General features: G+C 45.1%; 1 protein-coding gene across 1 annotated transcript in view; it reads left to right on the top strand.

Moving 5' to 3' along the window:
• FAT3 (FAT atypical cadherin 3) overlaps positions 1 to 23,589 on the top strand; it is a 94,386-nt gene that overhangs the window by 37,016 nt on the left and 33,781 nt on the right. Inside the window, exons 9-12 of the mRNA XM_042907115.1 lie at positions 1,291 to 1,488; positions 4,569 to 5,367; positions 16,811 to 16,945; positions 18,952 to 19,109. Coding sequence (XP_042763049.1) covers positions 1,291 to 1,488; positions 4,569 to 5,367; positions 16,811 to 16,945; positions 18,952 to 19,109 — 1,290 coding nt within the window. The remainder of the gene's footprint in view (positions 1 to 1,290; positions 1,489 to 4,568; positions 5,368 to 16,810; positions 16,946 to 18,951; positions 19,110 to 23,589) is intronic.

Here is a 23,589-nt window from a genome sequence, read left to right as displayed (position 1 = left end):
CAAACAAATCAATAACTCTTCTATTTTGTGTGGTGCTGAGTGTGCTGTCACTGTGAAATAGTAAATCTACATGGGGCTGAGGCGGTGCCACGGCTGATTCCAGAGGGAAACAGGGTCTACTTCCTGATGACCAAAAGGCCACTTGAGAGAAGGAACAGAGTAAGACGTCTTTTGAGGTCCTTTTCTCTTTCTCCTTCAAAAACTGTTCCTCCCTTTTCCCAAGCCAGGACAATTTCATTTTTCCAACACATGGTTTTCATAAGACTAATTCAGCACAGCAAGCTGAAGCGTGCCCACCCCGTGCACGACTCCGTCCAAACTGCCGTGTATCACGGTCTCCATCTCTGTGACCCAAACTTATTTAATGCTAAATCAGTGTCATCAGAAGGCCTGAACTAATGAAACTGACTTCAGGCCCAACCTGTGGTAATGTCGAAGTCTAAACAGAATGGGGCAAGAAAACCAATGCCTGGGCTCCAGAGGAATTCAATTTGGCGTTTTTGGAGTGAGGAGAACCTTCAACCCAAGAAGAGCCTTTGTGTTTCTATTTTGGGGAACAGGCAGAAAGGTTCTGCGAAATAATCCTTGAATAAAAACATCAGGGTTTCCAGAAATTCTGATGACTTTAAGGGTTTTCTTTCTGTCCATTCTCAAGTCGAGAAATAGTGTGCTCGCTTTCCCTGTCCTCAAGAAAGACGGGAAAACTGTGTTCGGAGGGGTGAGGTGCAAAGCCCTAGTTCCACCTGGCGTATGCCTTTGTGTGTTTACTGGGAAGTTGCTAAGATGTGCCCCCGCCAAAGTCTGATGTTGTGACACTGCGTCACGGTGTTAGGGCTCAGCATGATTGTGTTGTGACAAGTGTGACGAAGTGTCTTCCTGTCCCAAAAGGTCGATGTTTCCTTGGCCCGAGAGGGTTTCCGACCTAGTCACAGAGGCTCGTGGGCACCACATGTTCCCAGAGCTGCTTAGGTGAACCCAGGGCCTTTCCAGCCTACAAAGGACAAGATGGAGACGACACCATCCTGGGACCCTATGAACCTGTTCAATGCGAAGTTCCTGTGTTCTCTCCCGCAGCTCATTGTCTCACGGGGCGGTTGTGGGGAGACAGCCAAGGATGCGGAGCATGACGCTTACAGACTCCAGCATATTTTCAGAAGACAAGATAATATTACAGGGAATCCCTTCTGCTGAAAGCCCTGTTTTCTAGCCGGTAATGACGGGTTTGTTTTTTTTTTTAATGTGAAGAGAGGTGTAATTTTATCTTCCTTTTTAATATACTCTTTTATGCAGGAAAACAAGCCAGTAGGCACCAGCATTCTGCAGCTGGTGGTGACAGACAGAGACTCCTTTCACAATGGGCCTCCCTTCTCCTTCTCTATTCTGTCGGGAAACGAAGAGGAGGAGTTCATATTGGACCCACATGGGGTCCTGCGGTCAGCTGTGGTCTTCGGGCACACGGAGTCTCCGGAATATGTGCTGTGTGTCCAGGTACGGCCCCATCCTCTGTCCACATCAGGCTGGCTTTCTCTTTTGCTGGTTTCTGTGCCCCGTGGATGGTTTTTCTTTGTTGAGCAAGTCAACATAATTCATTACCATGCAGGAATGTTCCCCTTTTAATCTCAAATTTAATTTCACACCAATAAAAGCGGCCTCTTTGTGTGAAATTGAACAGGAAGGAAGGGAAGCGTCATTGTTCAGAAGGGACTTTCCCATAGGGTGTACCAGGCAGACAGTCACTGGGCCCAAATCTGCATTCTCAAAATTCCTAGGGTTCTAATTGACCCACAAAGACAACTAATTGGTCGAGGCTTGCTGCTTTATACCGAGTAGACTTTGCCACATTACTCTACTTGGCAAAGCTTCCAATCTTTGTCCTAATATGATTGAGACATAGCATGGCCTCTGCTTTTGAAGAGACCTTTGCTTGGTAAGTTTTCCCAGTGAGGCAGGAGGGGACCAAGCACTCAGATGGCAGTGGTCTCCCAACATTTTAGCTTCCTCAAGGTCAATGGCCTTGTAAAATGAAATGGGACAAAGGGACAAAAGTGGCAGGTATGCAAAGGGTGTGGATAAGAGCAGGAAATGAGTTCCCAGGAATTAATTTTGCCAGTATCAAGATTTGGGTCCCATTAGTGAAACCAAGTGACTTTTTACTCACTGTTGCCACAGAGGGCAACCTAAAGTCATTATTAATGGTGGCAATAATAACAATAATAACCCTTTATATGTGTGTCACATTCCATTATGTTCATTATTTCTTCTGGTAAGTTATGGCTTACACTGCTCCATGTAACCTTCCAAATTAATGACTGTTGGCTCTGAGCATGCCAGTGAATGCTTTGGTTGCCGCTCACTCCTCCAACAATGTTGAGTGAATATTTTTTAATGTTTATTTAGTTCTTTATTTTTGAGACAGAGAGAGAGCACGAGCAAGGGAGGGGCAGAGAGAGAGGGAGAAAGAGAATCCCCAGCAGGTTCCACACTGTCAGTGCAGAGCGTGATGCAAGGCTCAAACCGTGACATCATGACTTGAGACAAGGTTGGACGCTTAACTGACTGAGTCACCCAGGCACCCTCGTAAATAATTTTATACCACAGTATAGGTACCAAGAGCAAGGAGAGACTTTCAGTGCCTTGTCACAGGAGCTGGTATAGTTCTTTACCCTCTCTGATTGTTAGAGAATAGATTTCACATCTCACACCTTAGAAACACCGTAGAGAGCTTTCTCCTCCTAGTCCCTAATGTTAAATTACCACCAAGTCCTGAGCTTCTGCCTTCATAAGGTCCCCATATGCGTCAGTTACATGTCCTTTGTCATCGCCCCACTTCATTCACTACCTCCCTGTTCACTCATTGTTGCAGGAGCCTCCTGGGTGACTCCTCTGGCTTCAGCCTCATTCTTTTCTGTTATATCCCTACACCCCTCCCTGAGTAATCATTCCACTTCGGTTATATCAGCCCCCCTGAACCAGGGCTCAACCAACTACAGCCCCAAACACATCATGCCCTTAGCCTGTTTTTATCAATAAAAGTTTATTGGAACATAGGCTTACCTATTCATTTACATATGCTCTGGCTGCTTCACACTGGAACCATAGTTGATTAGTCGATAGAGATCATATAACCCCCAAAGCCTAAAACTATTTCTATCTAGCCCTTTACAGAAAAAATATACCAACTCCTTCCCTAAACTAAAACCATCTGTGGCTCCCTAGTGCCTGAAGATGTGGGGTCTGCAGGCCGAACTCCGGCCCCATTCTCTCCAATTCTCAGTTTTGACGTCCTTCGGCAGACATGGTTTTCCAGTCCTGCTCAGTCCACAGGTCCTCTAATCTATCACCTTCCACCCAGCAGCTCCATGCCTTTCTGTCACCTCTCTGCTCTCTGACATTTAAGTGGGCAACCCCTAGCCTATGAAGTCTATACATATCCCTGTCCTTTAAGGCCCTCCACAGCCTGACTTCAAGTTGAATCTCATTTGCTAACTTATCTCTTCCTACCTGACTTTCCCATGTCAGCATCTCTGGTTCATGTGGTTGATCACATAAAGTATGTGGTGATTTTAATAGTAAAAATAACAATCACATTAACTCTGAGGTACAAAGTACTTCCATGGGTCAGGCCTGTGCTAAGCGCTTTGCCATCACGGTGTCTTTTCATCCCCACCTGTGAAGTAAGTTCTACTATTATAGTCATATTAAAGGCGCAGACATTTAAGTTCAGAAACGTTAAGTAACTTCCACAAGGCCAGACACGTAGTGAGTGCCTGAGTCGAGATTTGAACTCAGGTCCACGTGATGCCCAAGTCCCTGCTTTTACATTGCCTTCCACATACGAGGACATATCTCCTCAGATTTCACCTGACCTCCAAGGTCCACCGCATCCCTCCATCCTCAGACACCCTCCCTGGGGACCCCGTCCACAGGAATCTACCCGTGTCTGAAGTTCTACAGCACTGGCTACCCCCATGCTGCGCACAGAAGGGTTCAGGAAAGATGTGCCATCGGGTGCTTCTTCTGTCAATTCTTATACATAGAAAGAAGGCAAAGCTTTTCCAGGCTACCTATCTTTCCCTTCTGCATTCCATTTTTTATTCTGTACCTTAATTTATGCAATTCACACCTCATGTTATTTCTTCACTGTACAGAAAGATGTCCTCTGGCCCAATCCAAAGGAAAGAATTGCAAAGATTGTTCCTTCAAGTAAGAACACCACTTTATGTACGATGTCCCCTGTGGCTTCTGTTCAAAATGAAAACAAGGCCAGTGTGTGGTGGGCATGTGGATCTCATAGCAGCCTCCTTCTCCTTCCCTGTTCACCCCCAACGGCTATACTGTGTGCACATATTTTATCGTCCATAACAGAGTGTGCATGTAAGGACCAAAGCTGATAAATCACTCCTCTTACTTCAATGCACGCTCTCAGCATTTTGCAGAACAGTAACAGGGGACGGAGGAAGAAGCAAACACGGGTAGAGGAATAGACGTCTTCTCTCTGAGTTTTGTTGTTCTTAAAAGTGTTGTGATTTTTCTTAGTTCCTTGCCTTTCTCCCTCTTGGTTGTTTTAGGCAAAAGACTCCGGCAAACCGCAGCAAGTTTCTCACTCCTACATCCGCGTGCGGGTCATCGAGGAAAGTATTCACAAGCCCACAGCCATTCCCCTGGAAATTTTCATTGTCACCATGGAGGATGATTTTCCTGGTGGGGTCATTGGGAAGATCCATGCCACAGATCAAGACATGTATGATGTGCTCACGTTTGCCCTGAAATCGGAGCAGAAAAGCTTGTTCAAAGTGAACAGTCACGATGGGAAGATCATCGCCCTGGGAGGCCTGGACAGCGGCAAGTACGTCCTGAACGTGTCAGTGAGTGACGGCCGCTTCCAGGTGCCCATCGATGTGGTCGTGCACGTGGAGCAGCTGGTGCATGAGATGCTGCAGAACACCGTCACCATCCGCTTCGAGAACGTGTCCCCTGAGGACTTCGTGGGGCTGCACATGCATGGCTTCCGGCGCACCCTGCGGAACGCGGTCCTCACCCAGAAGCAGGACAGCCTGCGCATCATCAGCATCCAGCCCGTGGCGGGGACCAACCAGCTGGACATGCTGTTTGCGGTGGAAATGCACAGCAGTGAGTTCTATAAGCCAGCCTACCTGATCCAAAAGCTGTCCAACGCCAGGAGGCATCTGGAGAACGTCATGCGCATCTCGGCCATCCTGGAGAAAAACTGCTCTGGGCTGGACTGTCAGGAGCAGCACTGTGAGCAAGGTTTGTCCCTGGACTCCCACGCACTCATGACCTACAGCACGGCTCGCATCAGCTTTGTGTGCCCACGTTTCTACAGGAATGTGCGCTGCACCTGCAACGGTGAGTGTGGCTTGCCGCTCCCTCCCACCTCCCATGATCTGAGTAGGCTGGGCCGCCATTCCTGGTAAGCATGCGTTCGTTCGTTCCCTCATCCAGCATAGTATTTCCTGACCACCTACAATGCATCAGGTCACCGTGAGAGATGCTGGGGCCGGGGGTAAATGGGACGAGCTCAGCCCCTACTTCCGCGGAGCGTACAGCCTACTGAGCTGCACAGGCGAGCAAGCCAGCAGGAGCCCGTGTGTTGAGTGTTGTTAGGGGAAGTACCAAATCCTGCCAGAGAACCCATCCGGAGGGAAGGTTTCCAAATGGGCTGGGATAAAGGAAAAGTAGGAATCAGACAGGTGGAAAGAGGTAGGGGAGGAAGAATATTCCAGGCCGGGATGCAGCTCGTATGAGGAAGGTTCAGGGCAGGAGAGAAGCCCCCAGCAGGGGAGTGGGAGAGAGGTTCTGTCGCTGGAAGGCAGGGCACGATGACAAATGAGACCTGTGAGCAGGCTCAGGGTTCACATAAGAGCCATTAGCCGAGATGAACACTGTAGGAGTTGTCCCAAGGCAGGAGGAGCCATGGGCCGAGATGCAGGGAAGAAGTGACGTTCTCTGCACAAAGAGCACGACGGCTGCAGAGGGGACAGACCAGCCGGGGCCAGGCCAGTGGCAGGGCAACAAATTAGGAAGCTATTGCAGAGGGTGCGGGCAGTTAGATCTGCTTCAGTGAAAAACGGGCGCCACGTAGAGGAGCGCAGCCAGGGGATGGACTCTGCCGTCAGAGCAGCAGAGATGGAGTGGCTCAAGTTTGCTGATGTAACTAGAGTCCCTGAGCCTTGACCTTTCCTGGGCAGAGGCCATAGCTGCAGAGTCACGTGCCCACAGTGGTCAGTGAGAAGTATTGCTCTCTGCCTCTTTTCCTCTCGACATGTGGAGCCATAAATTCACGGCTCTCTTCTAAGAAAATTACACCCGGAATTTTTCTAGCCAGCGTGAACTCGGCCCAAAGGGACTGTGGCCAAAAGAGAGGCCATTTGTAAAACATCCCTTTAGGTAACTGGGGACAGGTAGGGCCCCTGGCCTTTTCTCTTAGAGAAAATTCTTCATTGCAGTTTGAAAAATAAGCTCATCAGAGGAGGGCTCTGGAGATCACAGCTCCTTCCAAGAGTCATTTTGACAGCTTCCAAGCAGCCCAAAAAGTGCCAGCCACTCACCGGGTGGTACCCGGTCAATTCTGTCTGTGTTTTCATCAGGTAGATGCAGGGACGTCTGACCTGTTGAGTATGTAAATTAGATCCAAAGTAACTCAAAGCATGCATGCTAGATGCAACGTATTTCTGGCAGATGCCACGAACATGCAGGATTTATGAATGCCAGCTGTCCCGGCTTTCCCTAAATTTCCTTTGTAGGCAAACTGATTTATGCACCAAAGCTCTGCTATGGCCTTCATGCAGAGATTCACGGCAGGGTTCAAAAGAGGTTTGAACAGGACAGGGCAGACCCTGCAGGAGAAACTAAACCAGCTAATTAATCCTTGTGCTCTGAGAACTCATTTCAGTCAGCAAAAATCTGTGGCGGCAGCAATGTGCTAGGCACTGAAGATTCAAGGTGGAGGGGTGCCTGGGTGGCTCAGTTGGTTAAGCGTCCTCCTTCAACTCAGGTTGTCATCTCACAGCTCGTGAGTTAAAGCCCCATGTCGGGCTCTGTGCAGACAGCTCAGAGCCTGGAGCCTGCTTCGGATTCTGTGTCTCCCTCTCTCACTCTCTGATACTCTCACTCGCGCGCGGCAGTCTCTCTCTCTCTCAAAAATATGTAAACATTAAAAAAAAAAGTTATAAAGATCTAAAGTGGAAAAGACTCAGTCCCTGCCCTTAGGAGCTGACTACTACAAGGGCAGCTTGCAGGGACCTATTTGCAATAATGGTGTCATAATAAATGCTAGGAAGTAGAAAGGACAAAATCCCTGCTATGTATGGCCAGAGAAAAGCTTTCTGTGGACATTTCTGTACCACACACTGTCTATGTCCTGGGTCTTGAGGGATGAGTAGGAGTTAATCAAGAGAAGACAGAGAAGGGCAGACATGGCAGAATTTCTTGAAAGAAGGAATTTAGAGGGGTGATTTTTTTGGAGAGAAGGAGGTTTTTCATGAGACAATAATGTTTTAAATGCAGTAAGTTTTTAAGGTGGTGACCTTGCCCAGAACTCCTATTCTCTGATCCCCACAAACCTTTCCACTCCCGGTAAAGCCAGAGTGCCAAAAGGTTTTGTGATTTAACCCCCAGGCCTCCCACGAAGATGCCTTCTTGGTTTGAAAAGTGAGCTTTTCCAGGGCACCTGGGTGGCTCAGTCGGTTGAGCGTTCACTTCGGTTCAGGTCATGATCTCACAGTTCTTGAGTTCAAGCCCCACATCGAGCTCCCTGCTGTCAGGGCTAAGCCTGTTGGGATCCTGTATCTCCCTCTCTCTCTCTACCCCTCCTCTGCTTGCACTCTCAAACATAAACAAAAACCATTTTTAAAAAAGTGAGCATTTCCTCAAAGAGGACAGTACATAGTTTCAGGTTCACCTCAGAGCCTCTCCTTACCTTCAAGTCACTCTTACAATTAAGCTGTAAAATAAAATACTGGATTTTAGTAGTAAAAAGCCTTCAAAAGGTTATCTGGTCCAGTCCTATTGTCAGCAGGTGATGGACAATAATCTCCACTTGATAAATGTGGTAGCTCCGTGCCTTGCCCAGGGCCGTAAAGCTGGCGTACTGATACAATAAAGGCTCTTCTTGGACCCCGATTTTATTATCTGCATATTAAGAATAGAAACTCTTCCATTTCTTATGTGAATCATTACCCCAGAGCTATGTGCTCTGTAAGAATACTCAAGTGACCCCATTTTCCCTGGCAGGCTGATCACCAGCCTCATGGTACATCATGAGGGGCATGATACAGGTGCATCATACAGGACATCAGAGGGGCTCTCAGACACCAGCATGTGTGGGGCTTGCCAGAAATGCCCATTGCTGAGCCCCACACTCAGATGTAACAGTAGGTTTCAGTTGGAGCCTGGCAGTCTATATAGACGTAGCCTGGGTGATTCTAATGCTGGTGGTCAGGAAAGCAAACTTGGAGACATCTCACAGCAAGATAAAAGAGGAAAATTTTCCTGCAGGTTCAGGGGGCAAGCTCTTAGTTAGAAATAGAAATAGCTCTCACTTCTTCTAAAGTGTCCTCTAATAAAAATACAGCAAGAAACTGTTAAGGAAAGCATTAGACATTTGAGGTATTTTCTCATTTATTGGATGGAGAGGTAATTGAATTCAATAAATGCCCCCCCTTAAAACACATGCACACACGCATGCACACACACACACACACACACACACACGCACAACTAGTATTGACTGTTCATCAGTTTACTCTGGAATCTTGGCAGATACAATAAATGGACTTTTCCACCCCTTGGCGGAATAATTATGATGATAAATAGAGGTAGCTGCCTATTCTGGACTGTGTAGCAATATTTATACAGATCTGGCCTCAATATGCTCCTTCCAACTTCCAACTCATCTTTCTCTCATGCATCTTTTTGGGGGTCCAATTAACAAAATTAGCATCTTGAACCAAAATGCTGAGTTGCTTTAACAAAATGAAAGCAGAGTTGAGGTTTAGTGCCAGAAAGGCTCATTAGATCCCAGCTACTATCTAGCATCACATTTGAACAGGACTTCAAGAGGTATGAAGTCCTGATGTCATGACACGGTTCCTGGTAAACTTTACAAGTTCACGAACAGGGAATGGATGGATGCCCTTGAGCCCCTAGAAGGGAAGCAAGTGGACAGAACACCGGGGACAGTCCACAGGGCTGTGCTGACTGTCTGTTTCTTAAAAATTGCATTGACGTTTCAAAAGTCTGATAGAAAAATCTATCAAAAAGGAGACACTTGTCCAGGAGAGTGGATTCCCTAGGAGAGAAGCAGAGTTTAAGAGCGGGGTGTTGATGGGAGTGACAGCCGGAGCTCCAGGTAAAGCGAAGGGAGCGTCGGCCACAGGGGAATCATGGTACCAGCTACACAGAGTGTGTGCAATGGCAGTCCTGCCCTCAGCCACGGGCTATGGCACTATCACAAGAGCTTGCTCGGCCAGGTGAGAGTGACACCGAAGCACATCATTAACGGTGATGCCCGCTGGGCTAGACCTGAAAGGATGCCTAAAATCAGGTGGGTGTTGGGTAGAGTGCTCCAGGCAGAGGAGCACGAGAGCCGAGGCATGGAGGTGACAAACGGCACAACTGAAGGCAGAGACAGGCGCAACAGCTAGCATTTATTGAGCTGTGACCAGTTACCATGCTGTTTTTCAAACATACATAATTGCATTTAACCCTTATGATAAAGGAAGGGTATTATTAACTTTCCTCAAAAGTGAAGGAAACTGGGGCATCTGGCTGGCTCACTTGGTTGAGCATCCGACTTCTTCAGCTCAGGTCATGCTCTCACGGTCTGTGAGTTTGAGCCCCCACCTGGGGCTCACTGCTGTCAACTCAGAGCCCACTTAGGATCCTCTGTCCCCCTTCTCTCTGCCCCTCCCCCACTTGTGCGCGCGCATTCTCTCTCTCTCTCTCTCTCTCTCTCTCTCTCAAAAATAAGTAAACATTAAAAAAAGTAAAAAGAAAAGTGGTATCTTGTTTAAAAAAAAAAACTTAAGGAAACTAAAACTTGGGAAGATCAGTCGACTTTCTCAAAGTCACGGAGCTAAGTAAATGGCCATGCCAGGACTCACACCTGGCAGTCTCAAGCCCCGTGCCCTACTACGTCTCCACACTTTTGAAAGGAACTTGAAAGTTCCCAATTCACCCTCCCACCCGTGACAGACATCCTTTTAACTACATTCCTGGTACAGTAATTCAGCCGGCCTCACAAGATGGACCTGAGACAGTCTTTTCCCTTACAATGCACCAGAATCTACCTGCTGGTGATGTCCCCCAGCTTTGTCCATTAGAGCCACACAGAACCTGACCTGTCTGATGCCTCCTATACCAGCTGCCTTCCAGATATTAGAGGGCAGTTGTTATCACCTCCCAAATCCTCTTTTCCTAGACAAAATGCTGAAGTTCCTTTCCTCGCTGAGTGCAAACAAATAGACGCTATAGACAGTTGTAGGGAGTGTAGTTAGGGCCCAGAGGAGGCCCAAATGAGGGAGTCCCCGGTCCTCCTGGAGGAGTCCGTGAAAGGCACTGGAAGCAGTGAAGCTTCTCATGTTGAGTCTTTGCCAGGCAAGCAATGCTGTGTAAGCAAAGACAGCAGTGAAGAGAAGGGCCCAGAGATTTGGGGCACCGCCCCCCTTTCATTTGCTCATCATTCAGAGAGCAGTAGATCCTTTGCCAGGCCCTGGGCAGGGTGCTGGAGGTATAGTGGTAAGTGAGCCTGGCGTGGTCCCCACCCTCACGGTGCATGGACCCGCAGCCTGCAGGGGACAGACCAGGAGCTCAGCTGGACAGGATGGTGAGGAGTCAGGACAGTCCAGGGGAGGAATGCCTGGTGACAGCCCAAGGAGCCTGTGATAGGCAGTCATAGTAATACGCATCTAATAAGCACAGTAAAATAAAATGACAGAGGCTTCTGTGATGCAATAAGACGCTTAAAACATAGCCTTGAAGAGTTTTTAAAAGGCAGAGGAAAAAATCTGAGATTTGGGCTTACACTTGGGCTGGGATTTGTCAAGGCTCGTTCTCAGAGGAGAAAGCCAGTAGTTCCACCCCAGTGGTTTCAAAGAACTTTCGGTGTAGCCTCTGAATCTTAACCAGGTTCCCCCTGCAAATGGGGAAGTTTCCATTTTCCACTCATAACAGCTGTGTCTCTGCAGAGCCCTCATCTCCAGGACCCTCAAGTTCCAACATGCCAAGAGAGGTTTAGAGGTGTCTACCCTGGTGATGACACCAGCTTCTCCGTGTGTGGATATTCTCTTATATATTCCACCCACACGCAACTGCCCCAGAGAGGATGTCATGAATGAAACTTTGCTCAGCCTTCAGCGAAATCATCCAGAAAATATGGCTGAGCCAAGCAAACGCCATTCCAGATGATTCTGTGCTTGTGGGAGAACCACAAGAGACCACTTTGCATCCAAGACCTCTGGAGAAGGTGTTTTAAAACTTCATGGGGGCCAGTAATTAAGAGGGAAGCTTACTGACTTATGTGGCATTTGCCAAGACATGGCATCTTGGCAAAGTGTGTGAATTCAGGGTGTAGGATGTTTACCATTAGTTACTGGACAGTATAATGAGGCAGAGACGTAAATCAAGAGGTTCAATCTGCTCAAAGTGATGGTGATAGAAATCACAGCTAGACACTGATGTATTAGCTAAAGGCAGAGACTTAACCCAGAGGGTTGTGGGAATACTGGGGAGGCAAGGAGAGAAGAGCCATAAATATGTAGCAAGACCCTCCTAAAACCTCAAGAGGGTCACCTCTCTCCTCTGTGCAGGTCCCAAAGCTCTAAAGCTTCTGCTCAAATGAATGGTATGTTGTCAGCTCTGTAGAAAGTGACCTAAATTTGCACCTGAGCAAGACTTCAGAACGTGGAAACCTCCTTTCAAAGAACAGTCACGTTGTGTGCACATTTCTCCTGCTGGAAAGGCTATATAGAAAAAATACATCTGCCCACAACAACGTGGCCAAGGGGCTGACCCCACAGTAGCCAGGGACACTGATTAGTAAAAAGCTCCAGGCCTTATCTTATACGCTACTATGCACACAGGGTTTCATATCATCTATCAATTTACAAATCATGAATCTGACCCAAAAAAGACAACAAGGAAAAGATGACACTTGAGTTCAGGTTTCTGGCATGTGGCTGAGTCAAAACAAGCGTCTCCAGTTTTGAGACTTTATAGTAATTTGTTTTTACTTTAAGTTTTTCACAGGGGCACTTGGTTGGCTCAGACGATTGAGCATCTGAGTCTTGTTTTGGTTCAGGTCATGATTTCCTGGTTCATGAGCTGGAGTCCCATGTTGGGCTCTGTGCTGGCAATGCAGAGCCTGCTTGGGATTCTCTGTCTCCTTCTTTCTCTACCCCTCCCCTGCTCCCACACACACACACACTCTCTCTCTCTCTCTCTCTCTCTCTCAAAATAAATACACATTTTTTAAAAAATTGCTTTCACATACATAAGCCCATTTGAATCTCACAATTCTATGAACGAGTATTATCCTCATTTTTCAGAAAAGGAAATCAAGACTCAGAGAAGTCAAGTGACCTGTTCAGAGCCACACAGTAAATAAGTAGAATAACTGGTCCGAGCCAAAATCCAGGTCTCCTGCTTGTCAGCGCAGACCCTTTCCTGTTGTGCTACACCGGCTTCTTGAGGGGACGTGGGAATGAGGAACAGAGTTTTCTCTGCCTGCTTTATGTTCTCTGAGTTGCTGAAAACATCTGATCCTTCTATCCTGCCCTGACAAGCAACACATGGCATCAGTTGGTTTGATAAAGTGCAACCCTTCTCCCTTCGTGCTAACTCTGGCACGAAACTGATGGATGCCTCGAGATGCAGAACATGTGGGTCTACAGCCCCCACCCACCCAAGCTGTCACTGATCACAGCACGAGTTAATTAAACCTGGATTATTTAATGATAGTTAATAAGATAAACTTCCTACCAGAGGCCAGTGGGAACTGACACCGTTGTCTCTTAACTATTACTACGATAAGGCACTCTCTGCCACCAGAATGGGGGTCTTTAAGACTCTTAACAATAGTAGGTGTATGTACTTCCATGAAAGGGGGACGATATAAATGTATTTCTAAAAACAAGTTAACCACTCAGCATCCATCTAAAGTATATAGGATTTTATGTCACTAGAGAATTTAGGGCTTTGTCTGGAAAGAGGGTATTATCCCCAGGAAAGTGTCCCCAGGACCCAAACATACGGGTATACCTGAGGTCAAGGGACACACAACATTGTTCAGAGTTAGCATACAAAGGTCAAGTCCCTCTGACAATATATATGTCAGAAAGGACCTAATTTCTTATCCTTATTGATGGTGAAGAACTACAGTCATTGTACACGGAGAATATTTACTTTGGGGAAACCTCGTTCTCGTAGCTAGAAGTCTGTCTCTGTTTGGAATAGCCTGCATTTTGCACACATGCTCACATCTGTCCCTAGCTAAGGAGTACCTTACATTTACACTGACCTCCAGACTCTAATCTGCCTTCCTGCTCTGTGGAGCCACGGGTGAGCAGACGTGCCCTGAGCAGAGGGAACTGACAGCAGCAGCTGGAGCCTGCGTGTTTATGGCTGGGACTTGGTGGGGGAGGCCCCCAAGGGTTTTTAATGCATCAGGAGACAGATCACTTGCCAAGAACTGTCCCCTTTGCCTTAAAAAGCCTACGAAAAATAAAAAGGATGAAAAAGAACCTATCGAAGGCAATGGCTGCTAGAATGAATGGAAATATACTTATTGTACATCTAATATTTATTAGTTTGAGAATGCACATATTATAATACTTAAACTAATGTATTTTTTTATATATCCTCCAGCTAGAGTTTTCATAACGGGCACTGGATCTAACATAACCCATTAATTTAGTGGATGCAGTCAGGTGGGTTCTATGGTTATGACACGAGGAAAGACAAAGAAGCTGTGAGTTTGAACCCCCAGCTGCTGGTCTGAATGGCTTTGTCTTTAACTCAAGATAAGAGATATGGTGACAGAGTAAGAAGCCTGTGCCAGCTACCAGGGCAGGGCTAATAATAGTAAGAGAAAAGGTAAAAAAAGAAAAAAAAAGTGGAAAAGTACTCAAATGCTGTATTTACTCCAAAATACTGTGTTTAGTTTTTATTATATATGCTTATAGCTGTTTTTTAGAATCTTGGCATAATTCCTGTATTGTCATGGGTCTGAAATTATCTAGCTCTCTTTTGCCCTTTTGAAAGAGTGGCTTTTCATCTGGAGTTTTGATAATTCATGGTTTCTTAGCAATGTGGCCATTGCACTAGAGCAGAAAAGATACGAATGTAGCACAAGTAGCTGTACCTCATCAACATAGAAATTTAGAGGAAGGTTACCCTTTGACTGGCTAAAATAGGACACGGAAAAAGACGTGTCCATGGAATGGGAAGCAACCAATTTCTTAAATACCTAGATTACTGTTTCTATGTCTGATTGGAAGGTGATGCCCAGAGTTACATCTATTCGATGGGATGCATTTTATGTTTCATTTATGCACATTGCCACCTTCATGTGGCCAAGGTTAGCATTGGGCTGAGTTTGCATCTTAGAGCATATACGAACTAGTCAATCAACATTTAGGAGAGACCTGGAAGCGTGCAGGCCATCTGCAACTGAAATGAAGCCAGGCATGGAGACAGCAAAGAGTCAGCTGGCAGAGTTGTGAACTTTTCATGAATGAGCCTTAACGCATGCATGCAGTGAGCCACTAACCATGGCTGGCTCATTCCCTTGAAACACAGTCCCTTGTTACTCGAAGGATGTCATCCTTCAAGCCTGAGTTTAAAATGCTCCCTTCTTTTATTTTTCCTTTAAAGTTTATTTATATTTGAGAAAGAGAGAGAGAGAGAGAGAGAGAGAGAGAGAGCATGAGCAGAGTAGAGGGAGAGACAGACACACACACACAAAATCCAAAGCAGGTTCCAGTCTCTGAGCTGTCAGTGCAGAGCTCACGCGGGGTTCAAATCCACAAACTGCAAGATCATGACCTGAGCCGAAGTCGGACGCTTAACAGACTGAGCCACCCAGGCACCCCTAAAATGCTCCCTTCCTTTGTGAGGATTTCTGACATTGTCCTAGGAAACACAATCGTCCCTTCTCTGGTTGCACTCACATGTCACTGTCTAACTGGTTACCTTATGGGATTGTAATCATGTGTTTGCTTGTTGTTTCCTGGAGGGAGGGAGGGGCGGTGTTGTTTCCTTTCATCTTTATATGTGCAGGCTTATCACTTGAATGGCCCTAAAAAATTATTTATTGAATGGATGCACCAAGAATTATAAATTATTTAAAAACTGGTTATCAAAAGCCCTATGAAACAGATCAGAAGGTGATAGGTTGCATAAATATTGATGCCTATATGGCAGGAGTAAAGATTTCTTGGGACGAAAATAGGACGATGTATTTTGGGGCACTTGTGGCTTTTAGAACCATTTGTAGAGATCATTCCAAATTTTCAGTTAAAAATCCCTTCATCTTCCAAGACTTTGTAAGCTGGCTCGTTGCCACGAGTATGTTTTACGGCTGAGCTCTAAACCAGTGGAAAATAGGATTTATGAATTCTGCATTTGCTGGTGCTACTTTTACTGCTCTTCTGGAAGATTACAGTTTTTAAATGTTTATATGCAGTTAGCATTAAATTTCTGCTTTCTCCTAGACAAAGATAGGACTCTGTAATGGGATAATATGCTTAATGATGAGGAAAGAGTTAGGATGGCAGGGAGTAATGGTAATGGGTCAGATCTTCCCGAGGAAAGAAGCTGCTGATGTCCGAACGTTCTTGGTTCGCAGAGGAGTGCTCCTTTTGGCCACTGCTAACCCAGCTGTGGGCGGGTGTTCATTTGTGTCTCCTTATCTATGGTCCTTTTACCACTTAAACTCTCACCACGTTGAAAGTGGCCTAATGACATTTGAAATATACAAGATTTCTGAAACGTGGATCTTTCAGTGGATCCTTCAGTGGACCTGCACCTGCCATCACCACACTTCTGAAATGACTCACTTGGGTCCTGAATTTTGCCTTAATCAGTTAATCTGCTTTCCAGGATTTTCTTCTGAGGGATTAACCTTTCATCTCACTGTGCTACGAACATCGAACAGGTAGAAAGCAAGCCTCCTTTGCCAAGGATAATGCAACTGTTTTTGATAGGCGGCAGGGCACATTTACAGCTAATCAATACAATAGCAGGTAGCAGAAGGGATTAGGAAACAATGTGAATTGTGCTTGCCCGGTTTGGAATTAGTCCTACTTTTCTTTAGGAAAGTCTTTTTCTTTCTCCTCTGAAAAGAACAACTAACATTTTCTGAAGTCTACCCCCTAAGTTTTTCAGAGCAGGGAAAGGGCATAGGAGAAATCTAAACTCAGGTGATGCATTCAAGTGGGCACCAGTGTGCAGGACCCGCTCCAGTCAATACTACCGGAGCCCATGTGGTGTGATCTTTTTTCAGCTAAAGTTGGCCCAATTACAACCTTAGCATATTGTAACCTGAAAGGAGGAGCTCTGTGTATTCTCTGCAGCCAGCCTACTTCAGTCTGCCAGTGTGCTTTTGACAGAGGCAGGGACGTTTGACAGGCACTCACACCAGGAAAAGCCCCTCAGGTGCTCCTGCCTCTGGATGGCCTCTTTGCCTCTCAGCTCAGAGCCTGCAGAGTGCAGCTCTTGAACTTTTTCTGCGCTCCCTGGAATGTAGCGTGAGTCCCCGTGTACTGATCATGTGTGTTCCCTTTTGTCACAGGAGGACTGTGCCCAGGGTCCAACGATCCTTGCATGGAGAAGCCATGTCCAGGGGACATGCAGTGTGTCGGTTATGAAGCCAGCAGGAGACCATACCTCTGCCAGTGTCCACCAGGGAAGCTCGGAGAGTGCTCAGGTGCAGAGTGGGGTGGAATGATGAGGGTCTAAATTCATATTCCTGAAGCACTTGCCCTTGAGTAAATTACACTGCCCTAGCCCTTCCTGAAGACATATCTGTCTGCATGCAACATTTACCTTCAGAATGCACCACAGCTGACATCTACCCTCAAACATACTTGGGATTTATTATAGCTTTGGCCTGTGCTAAGGAAGCATGCAATGACCGTGGACTCCTTGCATAACAGGAAGACCACAACATGTGTTTTCAATCATGTCACATGGATATTAAGAGTGTACAGTGGAAAATAGAAGGCCGTTGGTTAGGCAAAGGAGTCAGAGTATCTGTGGCACGGCCTTCGATGTTCAGAGGGCTGCACAACCCATAGCCACAACACAGAGATCAACAGAAGGTACAGCTGAGCCAGTCCAGTAGATCTTCCATAGAGCAAGCCCAGCCTAGAGCACCAAGTAAGCAGACCTTCCACTGGAAATACATATGATCTACTACATGTCCCCAAAAGGAGAGGTGCTTGCCTCTGTGTCCTGAAGGAAAGAAAGAAAGAGGAAGAGAAAGAGAAAAGAGAGAAAGAAAGGAATGAAGGGAGGGAAGGATGGGCGCAAGGAAGTGGGGAGAAAGGAAGGAAGGAAGGAAGAGAAAGAAAGAAAGAAAGAGGAAGAGAAAGAGGAAAGAGAGAAAGAAAGGAATGAAAGGAGGGAAGGATGGGAGGAAGAAGGAAAGAAGGAAGTGGGGAGAAAGGGAGGGAGGAAGAAATGTATTTTGTTTCTGAATGACCAATAACCCTGTTACCGATTTTCACTCAATTGCAGTACTTTGTTTGATTCACATATTCTCTATCACTTCTAAACTCTATAAAGAACTCTTTTTGGTAGAGGATGTATTTAAAATACAGGCACACTGATACCCTTTTTGGAATCTGAGAAGTATTTATTAACAAACAATTATGCCTACTATGTGCAAAGCACTTTGCTAAGCATTGGGTTTTAGAAATTCATCCTTTGCAAAGAGAAGCACTATTTTCAAAACATGGAAGCCAAAGCTGTTTCACTGTTGATTTCAAGAAAAGAGCTGCCTGTGAATGAAGAGATCACCAGCCTACTTGCCTTTGAGGTCACCTAGGGCTTAGATTTAAAAGATACTTGTGCTGCCCCTCCCCCTGCACCCACCATGTGCACAGAGCAGGTGGGTATGTGGGGTGCCAACAAAGCCAACAAGTGTCCTAGCTTTGGATGTCACTTTCTACCCATATTCCTTCTCCTTTCTCTGTAGAAAACTTTTGACTGTCCATGCTTGTCATCCATCCAGTGTATTTTCACACTTTCCACCTTTCACCCCAGCAAGACAGCTTTTCAGCATTACTTTGCTTGTTAGAACATTAAATTGGAGTCGGTAAAATAGAGGGTGACTGCAGAATTGAGTGATGTGGGTAGGACTGAGGATTCTGAGAAGGGAAGCCTTGAAATTAATGGCCAAAAAGTAGAATTTTAACAGCACATGAATAAGACATCAACTCCCTTCTGTCAACATTAGTGCAAATTATGTAAGTTGGCTATTTGGCATTAGGGTACTCAGGGAATATGGATATTCTTTGAAAAGAATTATTTGTCTTTCCTCTGTTTCATGGAGTGGAAAGTTTTTTGGTATCTAAGTGATTGGTGGTGGGAATGAAGGGGTATCGTTTAATGGTGCTCATTTTACAAAGCAGGAATTGGGACATTAAGAAAATTCAGGATATAGAATTTACCAAGTTTCCCTTGGCATGAGACAAGTAAGGTTTTAGGGTTTTGTTTTTTTTTTTGGTATCTGATGAATTAATATTTTTTTCACATTGGAATTAGAGTGGGGCCTGAAGTGGAGAACCAGTTTTTAATCAAAAAATGCCTTCTCCTCAATGCCTTCATCAACTTCCCATGGTCCTTAATCAACTTGCTTGGTAGTTGTTGGGTGAGTTCACGTTTCTGGATGTTAACAGTAGATATGTCTTCTCATAATGGTCTTTTCAGGGCACACTTCTCTCAGCTTTGCTGGAAACAGCTACATCAAATACCGGCTTTCTGAAAATAGCAAAGAAGAGGACTTTCGGCTAGCTCTGAGGCTGCGAACTCTGCAAAGCAACGGGATTATAATGTACACCAGAGCAAATCCCTGCATAATTCTGAAGGTAATTAAAATGGGTTATCTTTTCCTGCAGTGAGTTCTCATGGTAATGTTTTGGCTCTGGGATTGGGGACTGAAATCTTTTTTGTCTTTTAAGTTCAGAAGACCAGAAAGTGGCTTGAGGGCAAAGAGGAGCAGCAGCAGGACTGGGAAGTGTGCCAACACCCCATTTCCTTTTCTACACCCGGCTTCAGAATTGGCTCTTCGGATACTGGGGCATCTCTCTCTAGAGTGGGTTCAAGGGCTGCCCTTCTTTGAGCCGTAATCAGGCAATAGTTCGTTAGAATGCACTTCCTAATCAATCCCATGGCAGGGGTGGTTTTTTAAAGAGATCAGCTGTGTCCTTTTCTACCATATGGGCCTATCCCCACTGACCCCTGAAGGTGACTTCTGTTCTTACACAGGGAGGAAGTTGGAGATCTAGGGTCTAGAAGGTTCCATATGTCCTATTGTGGCCCAAGCGGCCCAATTTTTAAATCATTCCCAGCCTCAGAAACTCTCCAACGCAGCCAGATTTCCTTTAGAGCAAGTCTGGCATGTGTATGCAGCTCAGAACTTCTGGGGCCTTCATGAAACCGACGACAAGACTAATACTAACAGTGTTTTGTGCCTCATTTGTTTTGATTACAAAGTTAACATAATAATGTATTATATATGATCTTCCCCATCTGATCAAGGAGAGAACAGAGATTCAGAAAGGTTTGGTTCGTTACCCAAAGTTGTTCGGTTAACGAGCGCCGAGGCCTGGACTTGTGTTCCAGTTTCTCTCACCCCGTGCCGTTATTCCGCATGCTCTCTCCAGCTCTCAGTCTTACCGCTCTCATCATTTTATAAAAATCCCACTCTGGGCATCTGTAGATGAGATGGAGCCTTCCAGTATGGGAGGAGGAGGGAGAAGAAGGAGGGAGATGTTTAATCTAACATTGTTTTCACAAGGTCACTTACTAGACCAGCCCGTTGGAAGTACATTCAGAGGCAGATGCAGTCTGACCAGTATGAAGTGCCCATACAAGTGGAAATGGCTGGCATTTTTTTCCTTCCAAGGGTTCTACCAGTAGGCTTAATTGGGATCATGGTGGGCCCTTGTAGCTTCCGTCCTTTGATTGTTTGATAGGTCACATCCAAGTTGATTAGGTGACCCAGGCTTTACTCTGGAGGGAGAAAAGTATGTAGGACATTAAATGCCAGTGGCTTCTCCTGTTACATAGTCTTTTACTTACCTGCTTCTGGTATTGCCAGGCTCTACGTGGTGGCCAGAGGGAGTGAGCAGGGAGTTAGAGTTTAAAAGTTGGCTACTTTCATAGGGAATCCCCCATTATCTGTACACATTCAACTGAGAGAATGATTTCAGCTCTGGGAGAAAAAAAAAGCAGTGTTTTTAAAGAAAACAAGAGAAGCAAAGGATGCAGTTTTAGCAAACAGTGAATTCAAATCCGATATTCATGGTGGAAGAAGAAAAATTCAAAGACCTAAGTCCTATCTTTACAAACTTCTGGCCTCTGAAGCAAACTGCCTTGGGTCAGTAGATCATTGTCTTTATTTTATTTTACTTTATTTTATTTTATTTTATTTTATTTTATTTTATTTTGTTTTTTATTTTTATTTTATTTATTATTTTTACTGAGAAAGAGAGGGCACAAGTGAGTGAGGGTGGAGAGAGAGAGAATCCCACAAGGCACAGAGAGAAAGAGAGAGAGAGAGAAACGGGGCTCGAGCTCTCCGGATACAGGATGCAGGGCTCAAGTTCTCCGGATGCGAGACTCAAGCTCACCATATGTGGGGCTCAAGTTCACGGGATATAGAGCTCAAGCTCACCAGGTGCAGAACTCGAACTCATGAATCACTGAAGTCAGATGCTAAACCAACTGAGCCACCCAGACACCCAGTAGATCACTTTCTAAATAGCCCTGAGAGGTGGGGTTTTGTATCATTGCTGGGAAAGTGCTCTGCCCATCCAGAGGTACCAACTACCAGGAGCTCAGCTTAGGTGCCTCTGACCTTCCTGTCCTCCTTCAAGCTCTAACAGGACTCGTGAATTCAGAACATCCTTATGAGGCAAATACTTTCTATTAGCAAATCTCTTATATAGCATTAAATTTGAGAGAGAACAAAAATATTGGGCCTGAATGGCTTGATCCTAAAATGGAGCTTGTCATTTGACACTTCACTGGCAAATGTCTAAAATGTGCAGATCCCTGGGGATGGGAAAGAAGAATAATTAAACCTTTTAGGCAGCTCTAGCTCCTAAGGTATATTGTATTTCATGAAACAAGCGTGTTTCTGAAAGTTGTGTAAATTGAATCTCTGTAAATGGAATTCTAATAAACTATGGATGGTTGCTATTTGAAGGAACCCTTCCATTAATCCCTTTGTGATGTGACTAATCACCCCCAATCTGTCTGTTCGGTAAGTTTGCTTTTCCTATGTCGAGTTTGCCTACAGCAGGACACAGCTGTACTGAACTATCGAAGATACTCTACAGTCGCCAGGAATATCCACTTAGGGGATTTGAATCTGTTTGCTTAACATTTCCAGCCTCATGCAAGATTTAATTTCATTGGCTTTAGGTACAGTATGTGCCTTGTACTTAGGTTCAACGACTACACTGAAAAGCTTTGTTTAAATTGTACCTCTTGGTTGTTTATATTTTCCCAGTTAGAGCACATTCTTTAAAAAGTACTTGAGACAATCAATAGGGGTGAAGGGCATCCCTTGAAGACAGTCAAAGAATTGCATTGGGATCTCAAGAATTGAAAATGTTCATGGACAAGGGGCACCACAGTCTCTTAGCAGCAATAAAGGTGCTCATTCTTCTGTTGACCAGTGATACCCTGTCTTCTTCCAAAAGAGATTCTAGGCTTACCATAAACACCAAAATGCAATAATCTCAGAGCACTATTAATATGAAAATGAAAGGTTAAGACCCAACCAATGAAGTGAGGAAGAGCAGAATATCATCACTGAAAACTCTAGACCAAGGGTTGCTATATCAGTTGAACACCAATCATGACTCTGAATTTTTTGACAGCAAAATAAAGAATAAAAATGGTGGGACAGGTTCTCTGGCTCTCCTCAATCCTGTGAAAGAAACATGTCAGATCACCAGGAGAGATTTGTAACTTTTTCCATATATCAGTCTTTCGGGTCCCATATTATAGCAAAGCACAAGAATCCTTGCTTGTTAATCTAAAAATGTCATTATTTCATTTTGTGGGGAAGAGATGACACATGGCTTTATTTTGATGGTTCTCAGACATGGCTAGCTTAAAACTCCAGGAATGAAAGGAAGATGGTCAGCTTAAAATTCCAGGAATAAGAGGAAGATAAAAAAGCTCATTTGGTTTGTAAAACAGCCCACTTGGAGTGACCAGATCTTTCCAACATAAAAAAGTAACAAAGAAGTTCCCACAAGATTCTCAAGTTTCAAGGATCTGTGTAACAGTATCACTGAGAAGTGAGTCAAGTTATAATAATTGCAGTATAATGGTAATAAAATACCTAAAAGTTTACCAAGTACTTTACAAAATACATACATGTGTTTTCATCCTCACTCTCTTGTGCCTAGATATGAATGCCTACTTTTTTTGCCTGTGAGGAAACAGGTTCAGAGAGAATCAGTGGCCTTGCCGGAACATAGCTGGTCAGCAGTGGATCTGGCCTTCTGAAGAGGCAAGCCACTCAGGAGTACGACAGGTGTTTATTAAAAGAAGAAATTTGGAGGGCTGGGATGATAATTTATTTATTCATCTAAGGTATAAATCTTGAGCTAGATAGCAATTGATGGCTATCAATAGATAGCCTTGAAAATAAGTTTTCAAAAAGTTCCCTTTACAAAGAATATTTAATAACCTTCTTACAAGTTTGGGGATGTTAGTGCATTTGCTAGAGCCACACCAAGGATCTGAAGCAGTAACACTTTGTGCCATTGTTTATACTTTTTTACTCAAAATCCTACTTTCCCACAAGATGACTTCTATTTTTTTTTTTTTTGGTTGTTGTTTTTTTTTTTTTTTTTTTTTTTTAATTTGAGAAAGAGAGAGAGCGTGGAAGCGGGGGAGAAGGGCAGAGGGAGGGAGAGAGAGAGAATCCCAGGCAGAAGGAGGGAGAGAGAGAATCCCAGGCAGAGGGAGGGAGAGAGAATCCCAGGCAGGCTCTATTCTCAGCAGAGCCCAATGCGGGACGCAATCCCATGACCCTGGGATCATGACCTGAGCCAAAATCAAGAGTCAGATGCTCACCCAATTAAGCCACCCAGGCACCCCCCTACAAGATGACTTCTTACAGCTCTGATATCTTGTCTTCTAAGCCCCAACCCCAAGCCACTCAAGATCCAGGTTAAAGCACATCACTGATTTCAGACAAAACTGAGAAGCTAAATATCTTTCCCTGCTCTCTGAATTATGCATTTCATTGAACAAATTGCCCACCTGCCTCCCCCAACTCAGCACATCATTTCAGATCATTTGTGTAGATTTTTTTTTTAC

Source organism: Panthera leo, chromosome D1, assembly GCF_018350215.1.
Source record: "Panthera leo isolate Ple1 chromosome D1, P.leo_Ple1_pat1.1, whole genome shotgun sequence".
NCBI lineage: Eukaryota > Metazoa > Chordata > Mammalia > Carnivora > Felidae > Panthera > Panthera leo.
The sequence above is the reverse complement of the archived record's forward strand: the minus strand, read 5'-3'. Positions and strand labels throughout refer to the sequence as shown.